The sequence below is a fragment of the Urocitellus parryii genome, chromosome 3 (assembly GCF_045843805.1).
Source record: "Urocitellus parryii isolate mUroPar1 chromosome 3, mUroPar1.hap1, whole genome shotgun sequence".
In the NCBI taxonomy this organism is placed as follows: Eukaryota; Metazoa; Chordata; class Mammalia; order Rodentia; family Sciuridae; genus Urocitellus; species Urocitellus parryii.
Genome location: NC_135533.1, coordinates 154416750 through 154436241, shown reverse-complemented (window position 1 = coordinate 154436241; position 19492 = coordinate 154416750). Strand labels below are relative to the sequence as shown.

General features: G+C 46.3%; 1 protein-coding gene across 7 annotated transcripts in view; it reads left to right on the top strand.

Annotated features, from left to right (window-relative positions):
- The window catches only part of Cabin1 (calcineurin binding protein 1), a 138790-nt gene that overhangs the window by 69132 nt on the left and 50166 nt on the right, over positions 1-19492 (top strand). For 6 of the 7 annotated variants that reach the window (XM_026412506.2, XM_077796147.1, XM_077796146.1 and 3 more), the window contains 2 exons: positions 10558-10740; positions 16637-16968. In XM_026412506.2, the coding sequence (XP_026268291.2) occupies positions 10558-10740; positions 16637-16968 (515 nt within the window). The remainder of the gene's footprint in view (positions 1-10557; positions 10741-16636; positions 16969-19492) is intronic. The other variant, XM_026412507.2, reaches the window with a different exon arrangement.

Genomic DNA, 19492 nt, shown 5'->3' with positions numbered 1-19492 from the left:
ATGTAAGTAATTAGGCCCCTCCACAAGCACTGTGCTTACCCTGTGCCAGATTTCAAGCAGGTGCCTGCAGGATTGTAGCATATCTCCATCTTGACATCCACACTGCAGGCTTGGTTGTGTCTTTGTATCTCTGAGAGGAAATCAACTGAGGGCAGACACACATTTAAGACTCAACACTAGTTGGGGCAAAGCTGAAAAGAGTGCAAGCTCTGAGTCTCATACCGAGGCCAGACATGAAGCTAATACAAGGAAGTCCCTGTGCCAGGCTGACCTGAGTGATTCCATCTGAATGTGTTTTCTTACTTGGAGGTACCTTAGAGGAGGGCCTAGGTTAGCAGGGTTGTTCCAGGATGGTTTGGTCCTTCACTTTGTCTGGCTTAGCTAGCCGTTGGGATATGTAGCAGCTCTGTTGAACTGAGACCCTCTGCCTGTCTTACTCTATGTCACTTCAGAATGCCACTTCAAGGAAGTACCTCAGAGGTCAGAGGCCTTGCCCTTCTCTGTGGTTCTTTGGCCAGAATATGGTCACATCCATCCAGGTATTCTATCAGCACTATGCCAGGTACACAGGATACAGGTCACATTAGTCAATTAAACAGCCAAGGGTTGGGATACAACCAAAGTTAGCCACAAAGAGGTAAGTTTGCCTGTCCCAGAGAGGCCTGGCCTGGTCAGGGGTACAAGGCCTTCTTGAGGAGTCAAAGGAGCCAATATCTGAGGGGTGCATTGGTTTACTGTGAAGGGCCTGGGGAGAAAGGACAAGAGTGGGAGACTTGGTCTGATATTCATGGTGTAGATGATGCACCCCACCCAGCCCCACTGACAACATGAACACAACTGCCAAAGACCCTCTGAAGTTGTCCTGTGCCCCCCAGGTTGTAGGGTGTGGGCCTTCTGAAGAGTCCTGGGTACCATAGCCAAACTCCCTTCACGGCCATTCATCCTCACCCACCATGTTGTTACCGTCTGTTGTGTGCCATCTGTGCTCATCTTCACCTGTTCACCCCATACTGCCTTCACCAATATTGCCCGTGCTGCCCCTAACCCTGACCACACTCTGTACTCCAGGCTTTGTCTTTCTGCTTGCACCTGTCACGGCTCGCTTCAGGGAACAGCGCAGACCGCATGCTCAGCCCTTAGTCCGGCTCCCTGCTTCCCGTATGACCAGAAGCACCTTCATATTCACTGGTCCTGTGATTTGGAGAGTGTGCATTTGATGTGCTTGGCTTCTGTTGATGGCCCGTCTTCCCAGTTCTGGCTGGATGCAGAGGCAATTGTGGCCTCTACCTGACTCCTCACCTATCCACCTGCTGAGCAGGTGGCTTAGTCCTATATTTCCATTGCTTTGTTCTTTCTTGTTTTATAAAAAAAAAATTATAATAACAACAAAGGCAACAGACTCTAAAATACCAAATTCAAAACACTCTGTGCCTATAGTTCATGGAGACCAGGCTGCAGAGACCAGGAGCTGCAAAATGCTCTCAGTCCTGAAAGGGTAGGCCTGTCCTGGTCTCTGCCCAGCAACCTCCCTTCCTAGGGTCAAGGGTAGGTCAGTTTCTGGTAAGAACACTGCCCTCCTTCTCAAAGTGGGAGATAATCCCAGGGAAACTCAGGCTGTCCTGCTTATTCCCCACACTGTGAAGACTGGGAAAGCTGTCAGAGAACAGAGCCAATTGCCCTTTGGTCTCCTCTTATTCTTACCTTTCTGAAAATACCTTTCTGAAAACCCCTTCAGGCCATAGCAGGTTATGGCATTTGTTAAGCAGCTGCTGTATGCCAGGCATAGAAGAGGGCACTGTGGAGAAAGCCAAGGTGAGGGCACCCTTATCTATCCTGCCAGGTTGGATCTTCAAGTCTCTACATTTTTCTTGGGGCACTGGTTGTACCAGCAGATGGCAGGAGTAAGTTCTGGGGTTCACAGGTTGAGAGGACTTCCTGGAGGAAAGGTCTATATGTAGAAGTCTATAGGCAGTGGGAACAAAAACATGGAAGTTGAGAGTCTTTCAGTGTCTGGACACTATGATAACTAGAATGGGTGAAAAAGAGACTGTGAGGAGAGAGTTTGAGAAAGCAGCTGAGCTCTGAGGGATGGAACTTCTTCCTGAGGGTGGTAGAAGAATGATGCAATCACAGGGCCTTTCTTTGTCTCAACAACAAGCAGACTCTGCAAACATTCATCAGAAGAGCATTCCTGGGAAGCTCACCAGATGACTGAGGCACTGGCTCACCTGATATAGCTATTCCTCTGCTCCTCTGCCATTTGTGACCAGAGCAGGCTGCCCATCTTCCTTGGTTAGGAAAACCTGTAAAGCCTGCCAAGGCCTCCCTGGTCAAAGTCTCCCCTGGCTTGAGGTACAGGTTGAAAGAGACAGTGGGGCTGTCTTCTGACCATGCCCCCAACATCAGGCTCCAAGCAGGCCAACACCACTGTCTGAATGTGTCCAGGTACCTGGGCTACTCTGTCAGCCCACAAGCACTGGCGCAGAGAGGTTGGAGTGCAGCCTGGCCTCCACAATAATGCCTTCCTGCCCACCTGCTGCCTGCCATGTGTCTGCCTCTGTCTCAGGGCTCCTGGGTTTTTGATGTCTGTTCTCTTTGGCATCTGTTCAGTCTCCTCAGCTTGCCATGGGTACTTCCATTCCACATAGCCAGCCCTGCTCCTGGTAGCTGTCCCCTTTCCTGCTGGCTGGCTGGCTGGCTGGCAGGGACCTACTGCAATAGGTTTTATTCAGTTGAAAATTTCTTAAAATATTGATTCCACCTGAGTTTATGGTTTTTAAAAACCCATTGTTTTCTAGTTGGCAGGACATCTGTGATCTTTTTAGTGTTCACTAGTCAGAGTCACTGCAGTCTCTGATGGTACAACTACACATTTTTTTCAGACTCTAATTGACCTGAGGTTATAGAATCAAAGGCTATGGCCAGGGACAGTGGTGCATGCCTAGAATCCCAGCAACCCGGAGGCTGAGGCAGGAGGATCACAAGTTCAAAGCCAGCCTCTGAAACTTAGTGAGGACTTAAACAACTTAGCAAGACCCTGTCTCAAAATAAAAAAGTTCTGGGGATGGGGCTCAATGAAGCACCCCTGGGTTCAGTCCCCGATACCAAAAAAAATAATCAATGGCTATGAGCTGTTGCCAATCATACTTGGAGCAAATGGCACAAACACATTTAAGGAGATACTGTAGAGACTCACATCTTATAACTGAAGAGCTCTTATAGGCTAACCTGAGAGTCCTGGGAATGTGCAAGGAATTTGAGCTGAATCAAACCTGGATGAAGGAAGACTCAGAACATAGTCTGCTCTCACAGTGAGTGGGATAGGCTGCCTTTCTGTCACCAAGCCAGGTTCTTCTGTCTTCATAGCTAGCTGTCATTCCTTTGGATCCCACCCTGGAAGTGCAGAGTGCCAGAGTTTAGAAGTAGGCCATTTAATCAGAGGTGGCTGGCACCTACACCTACCCCTAAGGATTCAGAGAAGAAAGGCTGAAATGGCCCATGTGTTTCAATGTGAAATGTTTTGGTTGATTAACAGTAAGAGAATCAAATATTTATAATCTTGTCCCAAATATTAACTACTATGAGCAGTTATGTAGGCAGGTTTTTAAAAGAATGTTCTGAAAAGAACAGCGCCAACCTGCAGCTTGCTTGCTGGTGCCAGTTGTCTTTCCTCTTGGCTTCCAGGCAGCTCCATAAATAAATCCTCCCTCAAATGGTAAGACTAAAGTCGAGGCTGTGATGTAGGTGATCCCTGGGGGGGTCTCCTTAAATGAACCCATCTCCCTGGTAGGCACTACCCACCCACCCCATGAGAAGTTTGGGCTGCATCTATCTCGCCTATGTCAAAAAGGCTTTCCGTTGGTCTCCTGCTTTGTCTCAGGACCAGGGAGCCAAAAAATCCCCACTCTGACCCCTCCACATACCCTCTAGGTGGGACTGAGGCAAGATAACAGTACTACCTGTCTCTGTCTCCTTACTTATGGCTTTGCTATGCCTCTGCTGGGCCAGGTAAGACAATTGAGAGCCTTAGCCACCAGGCTTGCATCGTTTTCTTGCAAAGCATCGGCTGACTCACTTGGTCTTCTGAGTGCTCAGCTCAGGCCATAACACACATAGTTGTTTGCCAATCCCAATTGGAACCTTAGCTGCCAGAATCCTAGATAAGGTCTGTCATACTTGGACAGCTTCACAGAAGAGGTGGGACTAGAATCAGGCCTGGAAACTCAGCTCACAGTGACGTGGAAGCTGTCTGTGTATACTCCAAGCCAGAATTCCCCCTCTGCACTCACCTGTATACTCCCCACATTCTTTTACCAGTGCACATGGACAATAAGAGCTTGCCTAGTTGGGACCAAGCTGAATTCAACTGTTCAGAAATTATCCAGTGAATCAAGAGAGTGAATTCTTGCTCAAGGGCACAAGGCTGATGGGTGGGGACCCACTCCAGAGGAGTCTTTACTCCTGCCCTCCTAAAATATCCCCCCATTTCTAGCTTTCCCTGAGTACACTGGCCCTTCTGTGGTTTGTGCCTGATGACCTAAGAGATTACCCCACAGAAGAACCTACTGGGAGTGGGGAAAGGATAGCAGCATCTTCTCCTGCCCCTCTGTGGAGCCTCCCAGGGTAGGGGCTTCCCACATCAGGAAGTGAAGGCTGCCTTGGGCTTTATGTCTCAGTTCAAATAGCCCTCCTTGCTGCCTGCCCAGCCAGCTCATTTATCTCTGAGGATGTAAGTTTGTTCTGTTTGCCAAGAGCCTCTTCCCAGCACTATGACTCCATTGTCCTCCCTACCTCATCTTACCCCAGTCCTTAAGCTATACCATCTGTAGCAGTCCAGCTGATGGCAGGAAGAAGGACCTTTTCACATGCTTGCAATGTTTCTGGCAAACTTCCCCCACCATCTGTCTGTCTGTCTGACCTGCCTGAGGTCCTCAATCAGCTGTGTCAGAGAAGGTCTGATTTCCCTGGAGAGGTAGAGGTAAATAGATAGAACCATTTGATTCATCTTTTTTACCCTATTGGTGTTTTTAAAAAAAAGAAAAGAAACTTGGTTTTTCTTTGAGTGGCTGACTTCTTGGTGTCACACCTTGGGTTGCTTCTTGGTATTTAAAAATAAGGATCATTTTAAGTTAGCTTGTGCCCACCCTGTCAGACCAATAAAGACCTTAAAGGAGCAGAGAGAAACTGAACCTTGAGCCTTGAGTCCAAATGGTGGTTCTCATTTGAAGAAATGCATTTGTTCTCTATTTCTGAAGCATTACAAGTCCCCAGTGTGTCTCATGGTGCCTCTACCCCAAGGGTTGGTAGGAACTTTGGCTAGCACCTCCCCTATCCTCTTGCTCCCCAAGCCTGCCTGGTGCCCTTAGCATGCACAGCCCCTGCCTCATCAACTCTGCTCTAGCACTGTGACCTGCAAGTGGCACCTCAGAACTATGGTGGCTCTAACCCATTAGTAGTGCCTTCTTCAGGGCCACTTAGGTACTGTGATCACCCTGGGAGGAAGGCTCATTTAGAATCACCACAATGCCAATGTCAGCCTCTGCTTCAGGGGCTGTTAGAGAATTAGATGTTCTGGGTTCTTGCACATGTCTAGAGGCTCAGGAAGGGCCTGGGAAAGTGCCATTTACAGTCCCGTCACTGCTGGGTCTCTCACCTTTCATGTAACCTGCTTCTCTGCTGTGGGTGTTATTTTATTTGTGTTTAAATTATTTTATTTTATTTTATTTTATTCTACCAGGGTACTTTACCATTGAGCCACATCCCGACCACATCCCATTTTGAGACAGGGTCTTACTAAGTTACTTAGGATCTTGCTAAATTGCCGAGGCCGCCCTTGAATTTGTGAGCCTCCTGCTTCAGCCTCCTGAGCTGCTGTAATAACAGGCATGCACCACCATGCCCAGCTATGGTTGTTATTTTAAAAGAGGCTGAGGCCAGGTATGGTGGTGCACACCTATAATATCAGTGACTTAGGAGACTGAGGCAGAGGATCATAGGTTCAAGGCTAACCTCAGCATCTTAACAAGACCCTGTCTCAAAAATAAAAAGGATTAGGTATATAACTCGTGGCAAAGCACCCCTAAATTCAATCCCCAGCAGCCCCTCCCCCACAAAAAAAGGAGGTTCAGGAGAATACTCACCCAATTGGCTATTGCTCCTCAGGGAGTAAAAGCCCCCAGAGTGCATTATTATTATTAGAACATTGGAACTAAATACCTGTTTGCTTAAGCCGTTCTTGGTTTTCAAAATGATGACAGCTGGGGTTCCACCAAACTGACTATTCCTTTAGGCCCAGAGCCCAACAGCTTGTGACCAGTGAGCTCGTGGGGCAGCATGCCAGTAGGTGAGATCATCTTGGCCATGCTTGCTTCCTGGAGCTTGCTGCAGGGTGTACTGATCAGCCTGCAGTGACTTCAGCTTGTCTTGTGCTATCTGAGGAGAGCTGGCCCTGGTCTGATGTTCAGAGAGACATCAACTGCAAGAGCATGACCTCTCCCATCTTTTGGAAACTGAGGCCTCTCAAGAGTTGTCCAAGTCATCAGTATTCTCACTGTCAGGACCAGAGAGAATGCTACAGGACAGGATGGGTCATTGAGCCATCATTCAAGTGTGCTAGGCACCAGGCCATACCCCTGTTGTAATCCCATGTGTGTCTGGCAGAGGTTGGGAGACCATGAAAATCATGTTAAAAAGGATGACGTAGGCCGGGCGAGGTGGCACATGCCTATAATCCCAGTGGCTTGGGAGGCTGAGGCAGCTGAGGCAGCTGAGGCTGATTGAAAGTTCAAGCCAGCCTTAGCAACTGTGAGGCACTCAGTAGCTCAGTAAAACCTTGTCTCTAAATAAAATACAAAAAAGGGCTGGGGATGTGGCTTGAGTGCCCCTGAGTTCAATCCCCAGTACCAAAAAAAAAAAAAAAAAAAAAAAAAAAAAAAAAAAAAAAAAAATCATGAAGTAGGGACTTTAAAGCAGCAAAATCATTCAGCCAGGTTTAGCCAGCCTATGTCTGAGTGTGGGACTGAGACCCCAAGTTTGGAGCTCCTGCAATTATCATATATGGCTTCTGGAATAAAGGGTCTCTATTGTCAGGTCTTCCTTTTTATAGGGACAGAAAACAGCTTCCCCACCTCTCCTGAGGGAGAAGGGAAGGGATCCCCTTAAAAGGTTTGAAATTTTTCAGGACAAACCTGCTCCTAACTCCCATTCAGTGTTTATGGAGTCTTAGGGTCACAGGTGCCTTCACAAGTAAGCATAGAACACCTTGTTGAGTGTAAGTCAGAGAGGGTCTATCTAGTTGGATCCCTGCTCCCCAGCTTGGGTCTCACATACCCTATTCATGTTTTTCTAGCAGCCCAACTGATACTTATGACACATCAGTTACTAAGCAGTGAATATTTCAAAGGCAGCTATGAAAGACTGCAACTATATTGTGCTGCCTACAACGTCTGTCCCCAGCTCTTGGATATACGATGAGACATGGGCCAAGAGGGCAGAGCAGATGTATGTGCTAAAACATCAATATCAAGTTTTTAAAGTAACTAAGCATAGAACTGGAGGGTCTTGGGACTCTACCTTTCTTCCTGTGTCCTCAGAAGCCTATGGCATGGACCTCTCAGAAATACGTGACTACAGTTTATAGATGAGGCCGGGCCAAGGTCGCACAACTTGTGAGTAACACAAGAGGAATTTTTGATTCCTAGTTCATTGAGCATCACCTTCAGATAAAAGTTCAAGGCAAAGCACTTTAATTTTTTAATGGTTCTATTTTATCTCTATTATTCATTTGTTAATAATATCTGTTTTTTTTAAATGTATCTTTTGCCTTACAGTGAACAAAATACATCTCTAACAATAGTCTACCTTCGAAAGATACTGTACTACTTCATGAGCAATGTTCTTACATTCCTCCCATCTTTTAGACTGTTTTCATTCATTTTGCTTTTACTTATGCTACTGGCCTACACATTGCTACTGTTTTGGTTTAGAAAGTGGTATGGTATTTTAGTAAAATTAGAAATAAGAGGAAAGGTCTTTTATATATTTACTGTCACTTTAACTATTTATGGTTAACTTTGTTTCTCTGTGTAGATCCAAGTTTCTGTCTGGTTTCATATTTTTTTCTATCTCAGGAACTGCCTTGAACATTTTTTGTAACTCAGATCTACCATTAAGAAATCCTCTGTTTTTGTTCATCTGAAGAAAAGCCTTTGTTTCTCCTGCATTTGGGGGGTGGTATTTTTACATCTTCATGTAGAATTTTGAGTTTTTATTTATTTATTTGCACTTTGAAGATAATGTCTAGGGCTAGAGGTGTGGCTTAGTAATAGAGCATTTGTCTGGCATGCATGAGGTCCTGGAAGTCATTGAGAGTTTTTATCTTTGACTTTCAGCAGTTTGAGTAAGCACAGATATGATTTTTTTTTTCTTAATATTTGTGCAGGAGGTCTTTTCCCTGTTTGGTGTTCTTTGAGCTTCTTGGTAATTTGATGTCTTTCATTATGTTTTTTAATTGTAGTTGTAGATAGACAGAATGCCTTTATTTTGTTTATTTTTATGTGGTGCTCAGGATCGAACCCAGTTCCTTACACATGCTAGGCAAGCGCTCTGCTGCTGAGCTACAGCCGAAGCCCCATCTTTCATTATTTTTGATGGTGTTTTGGGGGGTGGGGGTGGGGCTGGGGATCAAACCCAGGGCCTTGCACATGCTAGCCAAGCACTATAGTCATGTCTTCAAATATTTCTTTAGTCCTGTTTTTCTCTCATCTCTTATGGTGAGCCCAATTAATGGGTTAGATCATTTGGATGCTCTTGGATATGCTCTTCTGAAACAACCATTCTGCCACTTTTTCTCTTGGAGTGGATTATTTCTGGTGACTTAGTTTCAAGTTTTGCTTTTTCCTTCCACAGTTGCATCAAGTCTGCTAAGAAGTCTGGTAAAGGTATTCTTCTCTGTTAACATTTTTTCTTGTTGTTATTTTCCCTAGCATCCTTATTTGACTCTTGCTTATAATTTCCATCTCACTCCTAAAATTCTCCCTCAATTCATGGGGTAATGTTTAGGTTTCCACTATAGCCTTTAACATACTAATCATATTTATGAATCATATTACTCTGAGTTAATTCTAACATCTGGATCATCTCTGAGTTTGGTTCTATTGATTGTTTTATCTCCTAGCAACACTTTTTTTTTCATTCTTTGTCTTTCTTTTTCTTGGTATAGGTATCTTATAATTTTTATATTTAATACCAGATATGGTGAAGGAACAATAAACTGAAATAAATGACATTTATGCTCGAAATGGTCTTCCTTCTTCTATTTCTAGGCTATCAGGGGAAGTTGAGTTAGGTTAATAAGAAGTTGAGCTGGCTTGGAAGTTGTTTTGCTTTGGTTATCTTAATTGCACCACTGGCTTTGTATTCCCTTATGTTACCTTGTACTTAAAGTGGGGTCTAGTTTGCCCAAATTTTTTTTAGATGTTCCAGTTCTACCTTCCACATTAGGACTTCATGTGCACCTCAGGGAGAATCTCCCTGCCTGCTCTTGCCTACTCTTACCCGCTCTCTGCAGTAGGCTGCTCTCTTGCTACTCAGTGCTTGCTACTATGGGATAGGGGCAAGGAAGGGTAGCTCTCTGTTGTCTTGGTCCAGCCTCAAGACTTAAGCAGCCTCTCTGTCCCTCCATCTTGGGGGGTGGGGCTTTCTCAGTGATTTGCCCCTCCCCTATTAGTAGGTTTCCTGCCCTTCTTCAGGGCAGAGGGTTTTCTTTGCCTTTCCCCTATATCATGAAGTAACAAAGTTTGCTGCCATTCCTCCAAGGCCAGAGGCTTTTGACCTTTAGAGAAGAAGAGTCCAAGTCAGACTCAGATCTTTCCCACAGCAGCTCCTGCTCCTCCCTCCAAGTCTGCACTCCCAGAAGGGGGTACTCGTACCCATATACATTCTGCCATACCCCTAGTCTTCCTCCCACACCAGTCCCTAGAGAAACCCTAGGAGAACAGCCAGGAAATAAGTACAAGCTCCCTTTGTGTCTGTGACTCCGAGAGATCTAGACTCTGGTTCTAGACCCTACCTGGCCTTTAACAGTAGGTTAAAAACATTTGCCTAATTCTTTCCTATATGTTATTTCTATTATCTCTATATGATAGAAATACTATATAATGATGCCTACTATGCATCTCTTCCCACCTCCATGTTCACCAATAGCACACTGATAGCTTACAGTTGGTCATGGTGGGAATATTTATACCAAACAAATCAGTAAATGCTACAAATCAGAGTCTTTTACTTCTCAGAACCACTTGTTGACAACATTTACTAAATACCACTGTTTGGGGAAACCTCAGGAAGGTTGACTGTGGAGATTGGTGCCTTTGGCAGTGGCTCAGGGGCCTCTGGGATATTTTGGATTCAGCAGGGTCAGAGTGGCTGTGCTCAGGCCATCTCCTTTGCAGGGTAGTTTCCAGAGCGGCAGGGAGATTTCACCATGGGGAGGCCTCTCCATGTTAGAAGTGGTGTGGACTCATGCTCCCGCCCTCTCTCCCTCCTTCTCCCCACCAGACCGAAGCCAGGACAGCACAGCCGTGGCGCTCTCAGACTCCAGCTCAACGCAGGACTTCTTTAACGAGCCCACCAGCTCACTGGAAGGCTCCCGGAAACCCTATGCAGAGAAGAGGTTGCCCATGCTCAGTGCCCAAACAGGACCAACTGGTAAAGACCTTCAGGGGGCCACAGATGAAAGAGGTATGAAGACCTAAGTCAGTAAATTAGAACTGTTTTGGTGTCCTGTGGCAGTCTCGGCAGAGCTGAAGACCATGGGTCCAGCCTGGCTTCTGTCTTTATGCCTCTAGCTACTGCCCTAGGACCTTGATTGGTCAAATTACTCACTTCTCTGGGCCTCCACTGTTCTCCCTGTAAGATGGTAGTGATCTCAGTGCCCACTTCCAGGGTTCTCATTAAACAAGGCAGCTCCTGAAGGTGCTGGCACAGAGCCTGGTGCACCATGTGTGCTCAGTGACATTTGTTGTTGTTACTATGACCCCCACAGCCTAGCCTGGGAAAGCCATGTCCACAATGTCAGTATGCCCTATTTTTTTCTCCCTTGGTAAATGGTTATTTTAAAAAAAGTCCTTAGATTCTAAATGTCAAAAATGTGTTTTCTTTTTAGTCTAAATCACATCAAGGCTCTAGGAAAAAATCTCCTTTTCTAGGCAGAAGGCCCTGATTTAAGTCCAGGATATACCCAGCACTCTTAGGATCCCCAGACCCCTTTTGTAGAAATCAGGGGGCAGAACCCCACCTCTGGGCTTGCTGGGAGACCACAGGCAGGTCAGGGAATTTCTTGTGCTACTCTAAGGTTTTAGCTGATCAGCCATGGATTTTTGAAAACTTTCCCAGTCTGGCGAGAGCCAGGCATACAGGTGCTTACCAAACAATAGCAACAACAACTCTATTCTTGGTTGTCCTGGGCCAGGCACTGCTTTAACTCATTTGGTCCTCTTAATCACCCTAGGAAGAAAGCAGTATGACTGTTTCCATTTTACAGGTGAAGAATCTAAAATTTGGGGGACTAGGGTTGTGGCTCAGTGGTAGTGTGCTTACCTAGCATGTGTGAGGCATTGGGTTCAATTCTCAGCACCACATATAAACAAATAAAGGTTCATCAATAACTAATAAAATTTAAAAAAAAAAAAAAAAGGACCTAAAATTTTTTCATTTGCCTGAGGTCAGGCTTAGCCACTATCCTGTGCTGCCTTCTCCAGGTGAACTGGATGGGAGCAAGGGGATGATAGCCTAGTCACTGTGTTGATCCTAGATGGGAAGATTAAGATTTGGGAGCTCACCTGCAGGGGCGGCAATGGAAACAGAGCAGGAGGTGAGGCCTTATCCAGCTCTCTACTCCATGCTAGCCTTTGAAGGGGTGAGGCCACACCTGCTATAGGTGGAAAAAGTGACCCGATTAGCATCAGGTAAGAGATATGGAACCAGGGGACTTGCCAGATGGATTTACCTGTACCTTCCCCTTCGGAATTGAAGCCACTGCCCTGCCTTCTCACTAAGTAGATTTTTGCTATCACCAGGTAATATCAACACTCTGTAAACTGACAGAAAACATTGTAGGAAATTTAGAATGGGAAGGAACAAGTAATTTATCATCTCTACACTATTATACAGCATTACTGATCCTAAAAATCAGATTATTTTTACTCTTGGACAAGCAAGACCGATCATCTCTGTCTTGTGCCCCAGGCAGCAGCTAACTGATATAGATGCAAGACCGATCATCTCTGTCTTGTGCCCCAGGCAGCAGTTAACTGATATAGATGCTGTTGTCATTGTGAACTTCTCTCTACCATATGTGGGGTGAGGGACCCGGTGGGGTGAAGTGGGGATTGAGGCAAGAATTTTGGCTTTGATTCACTCTAGCTTGTCCAGACCTTTCTAGATTTATAAGAAGCATCCTGCTTCTTCCATTCCAGTGGTTCAAGCCACAGTGTTTGGGGCTGGTAAAGAAAGGGTAGAAGCGAGTTATGACCTTGAAATGGTAGGCTTGAAATGAAGTATCTTGCTTCCACAGACATGTTCTTCTCCTCTAAGCCTAGCTTTTCCTGGGAACTGCAGTGGTAAAATTGATCAACTTCTTCTTTTAGAATAGTTGATGTACCAAGGAATGCATTGAGTCTGTACCCAGCAGACTGGCAGACAGTACCTAGTGCTGAGTACTCCTCTAGGCTTGGCCTTGACCAGTGGTAGCCTCTGGCACACTCTCTCCTGCATTCCTAGTGGGCTATAGTCCTGGCCACCATGATCTCTAGGCTTGAGTCCCTCTGTTTCTAGAGTTAAGGCAAACCAAGAACCTCACACATGCTAGGCAAGTTCTCTATCACTGAGCTGCATCCTCAACCTTTGAGCAGCTTTTGGCCTCCCTGAAAAAGCCAGAGCTTGGGTCAGTGCTGCATGTGCCCTAAGTGTCCTACATACCCCTCACCTTCCAGGCATGCCCTCATAGGCAACCTGCTGCTTCCTTCATGGCCCAAGTAGTGGGGCACAGGCCCTTGCTTACATATTTTGTGTCCATTATTGAGTAACAGGATGTAACAAGTACAGGTCTGTACCAGGCACTCAGTGCTGAGGGAAGCAGGAAAGAGCTGCCAAACATACCTTGCCTGGCTCTGAGCTGTACTTCTTCCTACTGTGTCCTGTGGGTATGAGCTGTCCTCCACACTGGTCTGTACCAGAATGCTTGAGGAAGGAGTCGAAGGAGTCTTTGCAAAGATGACTGCTGCAGCTAGCTGAAGCTCACCTTTGCAAAGATCAGAGTTTGTATTTTTTTTTATGATGATATTCTACATAGAAATAAGAAAAGCAGTTATAGAATTTATTTGGGAAAAAAAGCCTAGAATAGCCAAAGCAATCCTCAGTGAGAAAAGTGAAGCAGAAGGCATATCAATTGCTGACATTAAATTATACTACGGAATTATAATAACAAAAATTTCATGGTATTTACATAAAACCAAACACAAAGACCAATGTAACAGAATAGAAGATTCAGGGACAAACACACATAAATACAGTTATCTCATACTAGACAATGGCACCTAGAAGATACATTGGAGAAAAGATAGCTTCCTCAAAAAATGCTTCTGTGAAAACTGGAAATCCATATGCAATCAAATAAAAAAAATTATTTCTATCTCTAATCCTGCAAAAAAACTCAACTCAAAGTGGAGCAAGGACCTAGGCATTAGACAAGAGACCCTGTGCCTACTGAAAGGAAATGTAGTCCCAACTCTACATCATGTCAGCTTAGGAACTGATTTCCTCAACAAGACTCCCAAAGCACAAGAAGTTAAACATGGTGCATTCAGCACTAGGTACTGTCTGCCAGTCTGCTGGGTACAGACTCAATGCATTCCTTGGTACATCAACTATTCTAAAAGAAGAAGTTGATCAATTTTACCACTGCAGTTCCCAGGAAAAGCTAGGCTTAGAGGAGAAGAACATGTCTGTGGAAGCAAGATACTTCATTTCAAGCCTACCATTTCAAGGTCATAACTTGCTTCTACCCTTTCTTTACCAGTCCAGAATGTGAACATAGGAACAGTAAAGATTTATATTTTAATAGAGGAAAACATTGCCCACAATTTCACATTTAAACATGTGTGGCCCATGCAGTGTACATCACAACCTGCCATACTATAGCCACATATTCCCCCTTCCTGATCAAATGGAGGCCTAAGTCACGGGCAGGGCAGGGTGAGGAGTGCTGAAGGTGGGAGAAGGCTGCTCACCTTTTGTGGGGGAACACCCCTACTGGGCTTTTATCTCAGACTAGTGGAATTTGGATAAGAAGATCTTATCAGTCAGGAGAAAGAAACTTGAGGTCTTTCTGTCAGGACAGATTTTGGCTTGGGCTTCTCTGCTGTTGGTATCTCTGCAAGACATGTAGCCACCTCCGGTCAAGCTTTTCCATAATGAGGACCCTGAATTCAGGGGGCTGTTTATGCACATCCGCCCACAAGCTTTACTAGAGATCCTTTCCAGCCTTCCCAGGTAGCCCACCGTATACAGCCACTACTTCACTCTGGTGGGGTCCTGTGTTCTGGTGGTCTTGGCACCTATATAATGTTGTTGACTGTTCTTGTCAGCAACAGATCCCACCCAAGACTAGGTGACCAAAGGATGCATTTCTCTTGCTTTCTATTGAGAGGAAGAAATCTTCCCAGCTTCTTGCAGCTAGGGTTAGCACTAAACCTCCTGATTAGGAAGCATTTTGTGGCTTTGTTGACTTTTCTGACCCTCTTCCTTTCATCAAATAAATGGAGAATTCTGTTGACCTGTGAGGCTCATTCAGCAGTGGGAAGAGAGGCTGTGGATTTCTCCTCAAATTTTATCTCCCTTTGAGATTGCTGTTTTCTTTGTTTCTCGTGTGTCTTCAGATATGTGTTCTGCATTCTGTTTGGTTTAATTCTTGCCCTCTGCCTACTTTTTTTTTCTTTTTCTTTTTTAATAAAAACTGTATTCTTGTGTCTTTGTGTTTGAGAACTTAGTGCCTTTTTTTGTGCCCCTGGATGCTCTGCATCACCATCCAATTTTTCTATTTCCTTGGGGCCTCAGGGCTAGGCCCAGAGCCATTACTCTTACAGTGTATGTTGAGCCACATTTCAAACATACTGGAAACCTGGCACACTTTTATGTAAAATGCCGGTATCCCCTGCAAGATGATGCCAGCCTTAAGCTATGGGACCTAAGTAGCGTCCTGAGCCCACATGAGAGATTATAGCATCTAGACCAAATAGGACTTCCTGGTATTCAGTCATTCAGTCTGCTTCATATGGTGAAAGAGAGTAGGTCTCAGTTAGGCTCTGGGCCACTGGGGAGGGGAGATGTTTTTATGCCGTCACTCTGCAAACTCTATCCTGAGGTGGGGAAGCCTAAGAGAGGCCACACCAAGTAGGGTACTGAGTGATACAAGTAAATGGGTGAGGAAGGGTAGAGAAGAAGGCAGGGTTCCAGGAAAAAGAATGACAGGGCAAATGCAGGGATACTGAAGGAGGTATTCTGAGTAGCTGGTCTCAGGGGAGCTGGAATGGCTGGTAGCTGAGAGGAGCACAGTCTCAATAAGAAGTGCAGTGATTGTCAAGCTTGCCACATACCTGATGTTCACCTGCTTGTGTTTAACTTGGTCCTTAGGACCTTAGTCTTTGCCCATACAAGAGACTCCAAGTGCCGCACCTATAGTAGATAGAGCACTGTCAGGGGCGTCAATCAGAAGGCATACTGCCTTCAGACTGGATGGTGTTAGCTGACTCCCTGGCCCCTTCCAGGCAAGTTGTACAAGATGTGCCAAATTCCCAGTGCTAAAGGAACTACCGGCCAAAGACCCTTTGGCCTTTGGCCTTTGTCCCCACCCCACTTCCTTCCATCATTTTCTCCTGAGCCAGATAGCCTCCTCAATCTGTAGCTAAGGAACCTGCACCTCAGGGACTATTAGCTTGAGGCCACCCAGCCTCTCTTGTCATCCTGGTACCCAACTTGGGTTTCTTCGGCTGCCTGACTCTGAGATGCCTAATGGAGGAGGGCTGGATGGTCACATTCCAGGCTTGCATCAAGTTGGGGCCTGTGTATAAGCACTCAATTCACATTGGAGCCCTGGAGAGTGATATTGAATAGATTTGTGGGCTGAGATACTGAGCAGAGGAACCGATATGACACTTGATGAGACTTTTCCTGGCTCTTTTATTTGATGGTGGTGGTGATAGCATCTGCCCTCTTTGGGCCACATTCCTATTGCACCAACACCATCCCTGAAGGTGGGACAGCCTATTCTGCCAAATATTCAGCGGGGAGAAATCAGATCCCAGTTTATAACTCCTGCTCTCTATAGCCTCTGGGCCCCTCTACTGCATGCCAGCTGGGATCTCCTGTTTCACAGGACAAGAGACCATGTGGCCACAGAGGCCTAAACCAATGGTGGCAAAGCCAGCACTCAGCCCTTCACCTCCCACTGCTGGGTCCAACATGGGCACTGAACCAACTCTTCCAGTTACCTCACTGAGTTGCCTCCACCACTGTTAATAGATTGCTGCATGAGCAGGTCCTAAAACCAGGGTGACTTTCTTTTGCTTCTCAACTGTAGGAAAGACTGAGGAGTCCTCAGAGAGCACAGAAGGCTTCCGGGCTGCAGAACACGGAGTCCAGAAACCTGCTGTAGACCCCCTGGCCTCTGGTTGTATTCCTGTCAAGGCCCCAGTGTCCACACCTGCTTTGTGGGATGGGAAGAAGAGGGGTGAACCCCCAGGGGAGCCAATGGCCTTCCCCCAGGGGCTCCCAGCTGATGCCGAAGAACAGCGCCAGTTCCTCACAGAGCAGTGCATCGCCTCTTTCCGCCTATGCCTGAGCCGCTTCCCCCAGCACTACAAGAGTCTCTATCGACTGGCCTTCCTCTATACCTACAGTAAGACCCACCGGGTGAGTGGACTTGGATCTTTTTCCAGGACAGACAGATCCTTGAAGGCTGATAGGTAGAACCTTAAGGAGTTTTGTGATAGGGCTCTGGTGACTCTCAGGGGAGGGATGGGAGAGGAGGGAATGGCCCTGCAGAGACAGGACCAACTTGTCCCAGGCCCCAGCCCTCCAACTATCAGCCTTCCCTGGGGTTCACCTCCCCGGCACAGCTGCCACAACAATCTTCAGGCTATTTCATGGGGGCTAGGTGTTGACAGCCTTCTCTGGCTCCTTTTAGAAAGCAACAGCTGTGCCTCAAGCTTAAGTGCCCCCAAGGGCTTCCCAGCCAGACCTCTTCTATTGGCATTTAGCATTTGTGGAGAGACTGAGGTGACTTCTTTTTTTCCTTCACTCACTCCACACTTACCCAGGAGGTAATGGAGAGACATTGCACCTGGTCATGGCACCTGCCCCATGTAGCTACGTTCTAAGAGATTTAGAACATTCAAATGTGCAAGCAAAGCATTTTGACCAATATTACAGAGAAAATTACAGGACACAGGCATGGGGGTAGTATAGTAGATCTGTGAAGGCAACTGTGCTGAGACCTGTGATGTAAGTAGCGGTTGGCAGCAGGCTAATTGAAAAAGAGAATGTCTATCTAGGATCAGCAGCCCCCAAAAGTAGATATGTGGTTGACAGCTAGAATGGGCAGGCAAGCAGAGAAGCCTGTGGGGGTCTCCTTGGGAGATTTGGCTCTCTGAACTCAGGCTTTTCTCCTAGAGGTCTCCTACTGTTGCCCCCACTCCCCAAGCCTTCCACTTTCTCTGTAGGATGTTTAAAGAACCAGGAAAGGCATTTGGCCAGAGAGATAGACCCTGACTTAGCACTGGTTACTTTAAAGAATTCTGTTTGGTAGACTAGCTCAAAGATCCAAAAGGGTACATGTCTTATCCCCTCAGTATCTGATCACTCATAGGGCTTGACCAGTTTCCCTTAAAGTTGGCCTCAGCAGGCCTGAGGAGGGAAGAGATCTTGTCCTCAGGGCCTTGGCCTCTGTGAAGTGTGTGCTGGCAAACAATAGCATGTTATGGCTTTCTCCATTACCCGCTGCCTGTTGCTGCTGCTCATGCCACATAGGAGCCTGGCCCACTCACTGCCTGACAGTGGACCACTGCCTCACATGGCAGTGGACCTTACCTCTCCACGCCAGGCCTTCTGTATCAAGAGTGGCCTGGGTTTTAATAAACTCCAACCATCTTGGATCTTCACTGATGAAGCAGTTTGCAGACCAGAGGGACAAGGACTGAGACATCATCCCCACCCCAATGTGATCATTGCCTTAGGAACTTTCTACCTAGTTCCTTTTGGGAATAGCAGAGCCCACTGCAAGAGCCCTCTTGGGTCTCAGTGAGAGGAACATTAGCAATCATCATTGGGTGTTCCCCTACTTTCCCAATGTAGCTGGTGTCAGCTCTGAACAAGACACAACCACTTCCTGGTGCTGAAGCTCAGACCCTTCCCCTGTGCTGTTGCAGGGCACCTTCCCCAAAGGAGATGATAAAATGGAATTTGGAGAACAAGATGGTTTGTAAGGATGAGTACCTGTGGAAGTGAGGGGGAGAATGCAGGATTTGTTGGGAGGAGAGGTGAGCTGCGATGCAGGCCTCATGATGTCCAGCCACCCAACCTCTGCTTCCTGCTAAAGGACTTTATTTGGAGCCTGAGGGAGCTGATATACATTAAGTGCTCAGCACAGTGCCAGGCAGAGGCTGTGGTGATTATATCCTGTCCTCCTCATTTGATGAGTTTTTTCAAAGTAGAAAATGGTATTTATGTCAAATTAAAGTAAAATAGAAGGGGGATAACCACACTTCTACTACTCTAAAACAAAAGCTATTTCATGTGTAATATTCCTTCTGGCTCTTGTGCACATGTACTTTTGATTGTGTGCTTTTAAGGCACTATTCGTTTTAGGGCCTATATGGCAGGGATCATATCCCCTTTACTTTACATCTGGAAACCCAGGCTCAATGTTATATGGGGCTGGGTTTCAAAGCCAGATATTGTTCCAGGTGGCCTCACTCAGGGCCCAGCAGCTCCATTACCCCCACTCTGTTAAGTGTGTCTACCTTAAGTGTGTCTTCCCATTTTTCTCTTCATATATGTCCCGAGGTCATTTTGGTCACTCTGTGATGGTCCGTGAACCATCCATGGGTCCATGGACCCAGTAGATCCAGCCATTCCCATTAGTAGGGAGAGAGGCTGCCTAGAACTATCTGCCCCACTGATGCCTGTGGCCCTGGGCAACTCCCACAATTGTCACAGTTGTTTCTTCCAACTCTTCTGTTAGTTATGTTCCTAAGTTGGTTTCCTTGGTTTTTGGAAGTGAAATGCTGGCCTTGGTTCTGAGATAAACCCCTTTTGTGGCAGATTCTCCCTTTCTATAGCTACACTGCCAACTCAGAACCTCAGGCATAGCCAGATGTGCTTCTGGTAGTCTCCAGGCCATCAAGTGCACGCCCTGGAACCTGATTGCTTGCCTGGG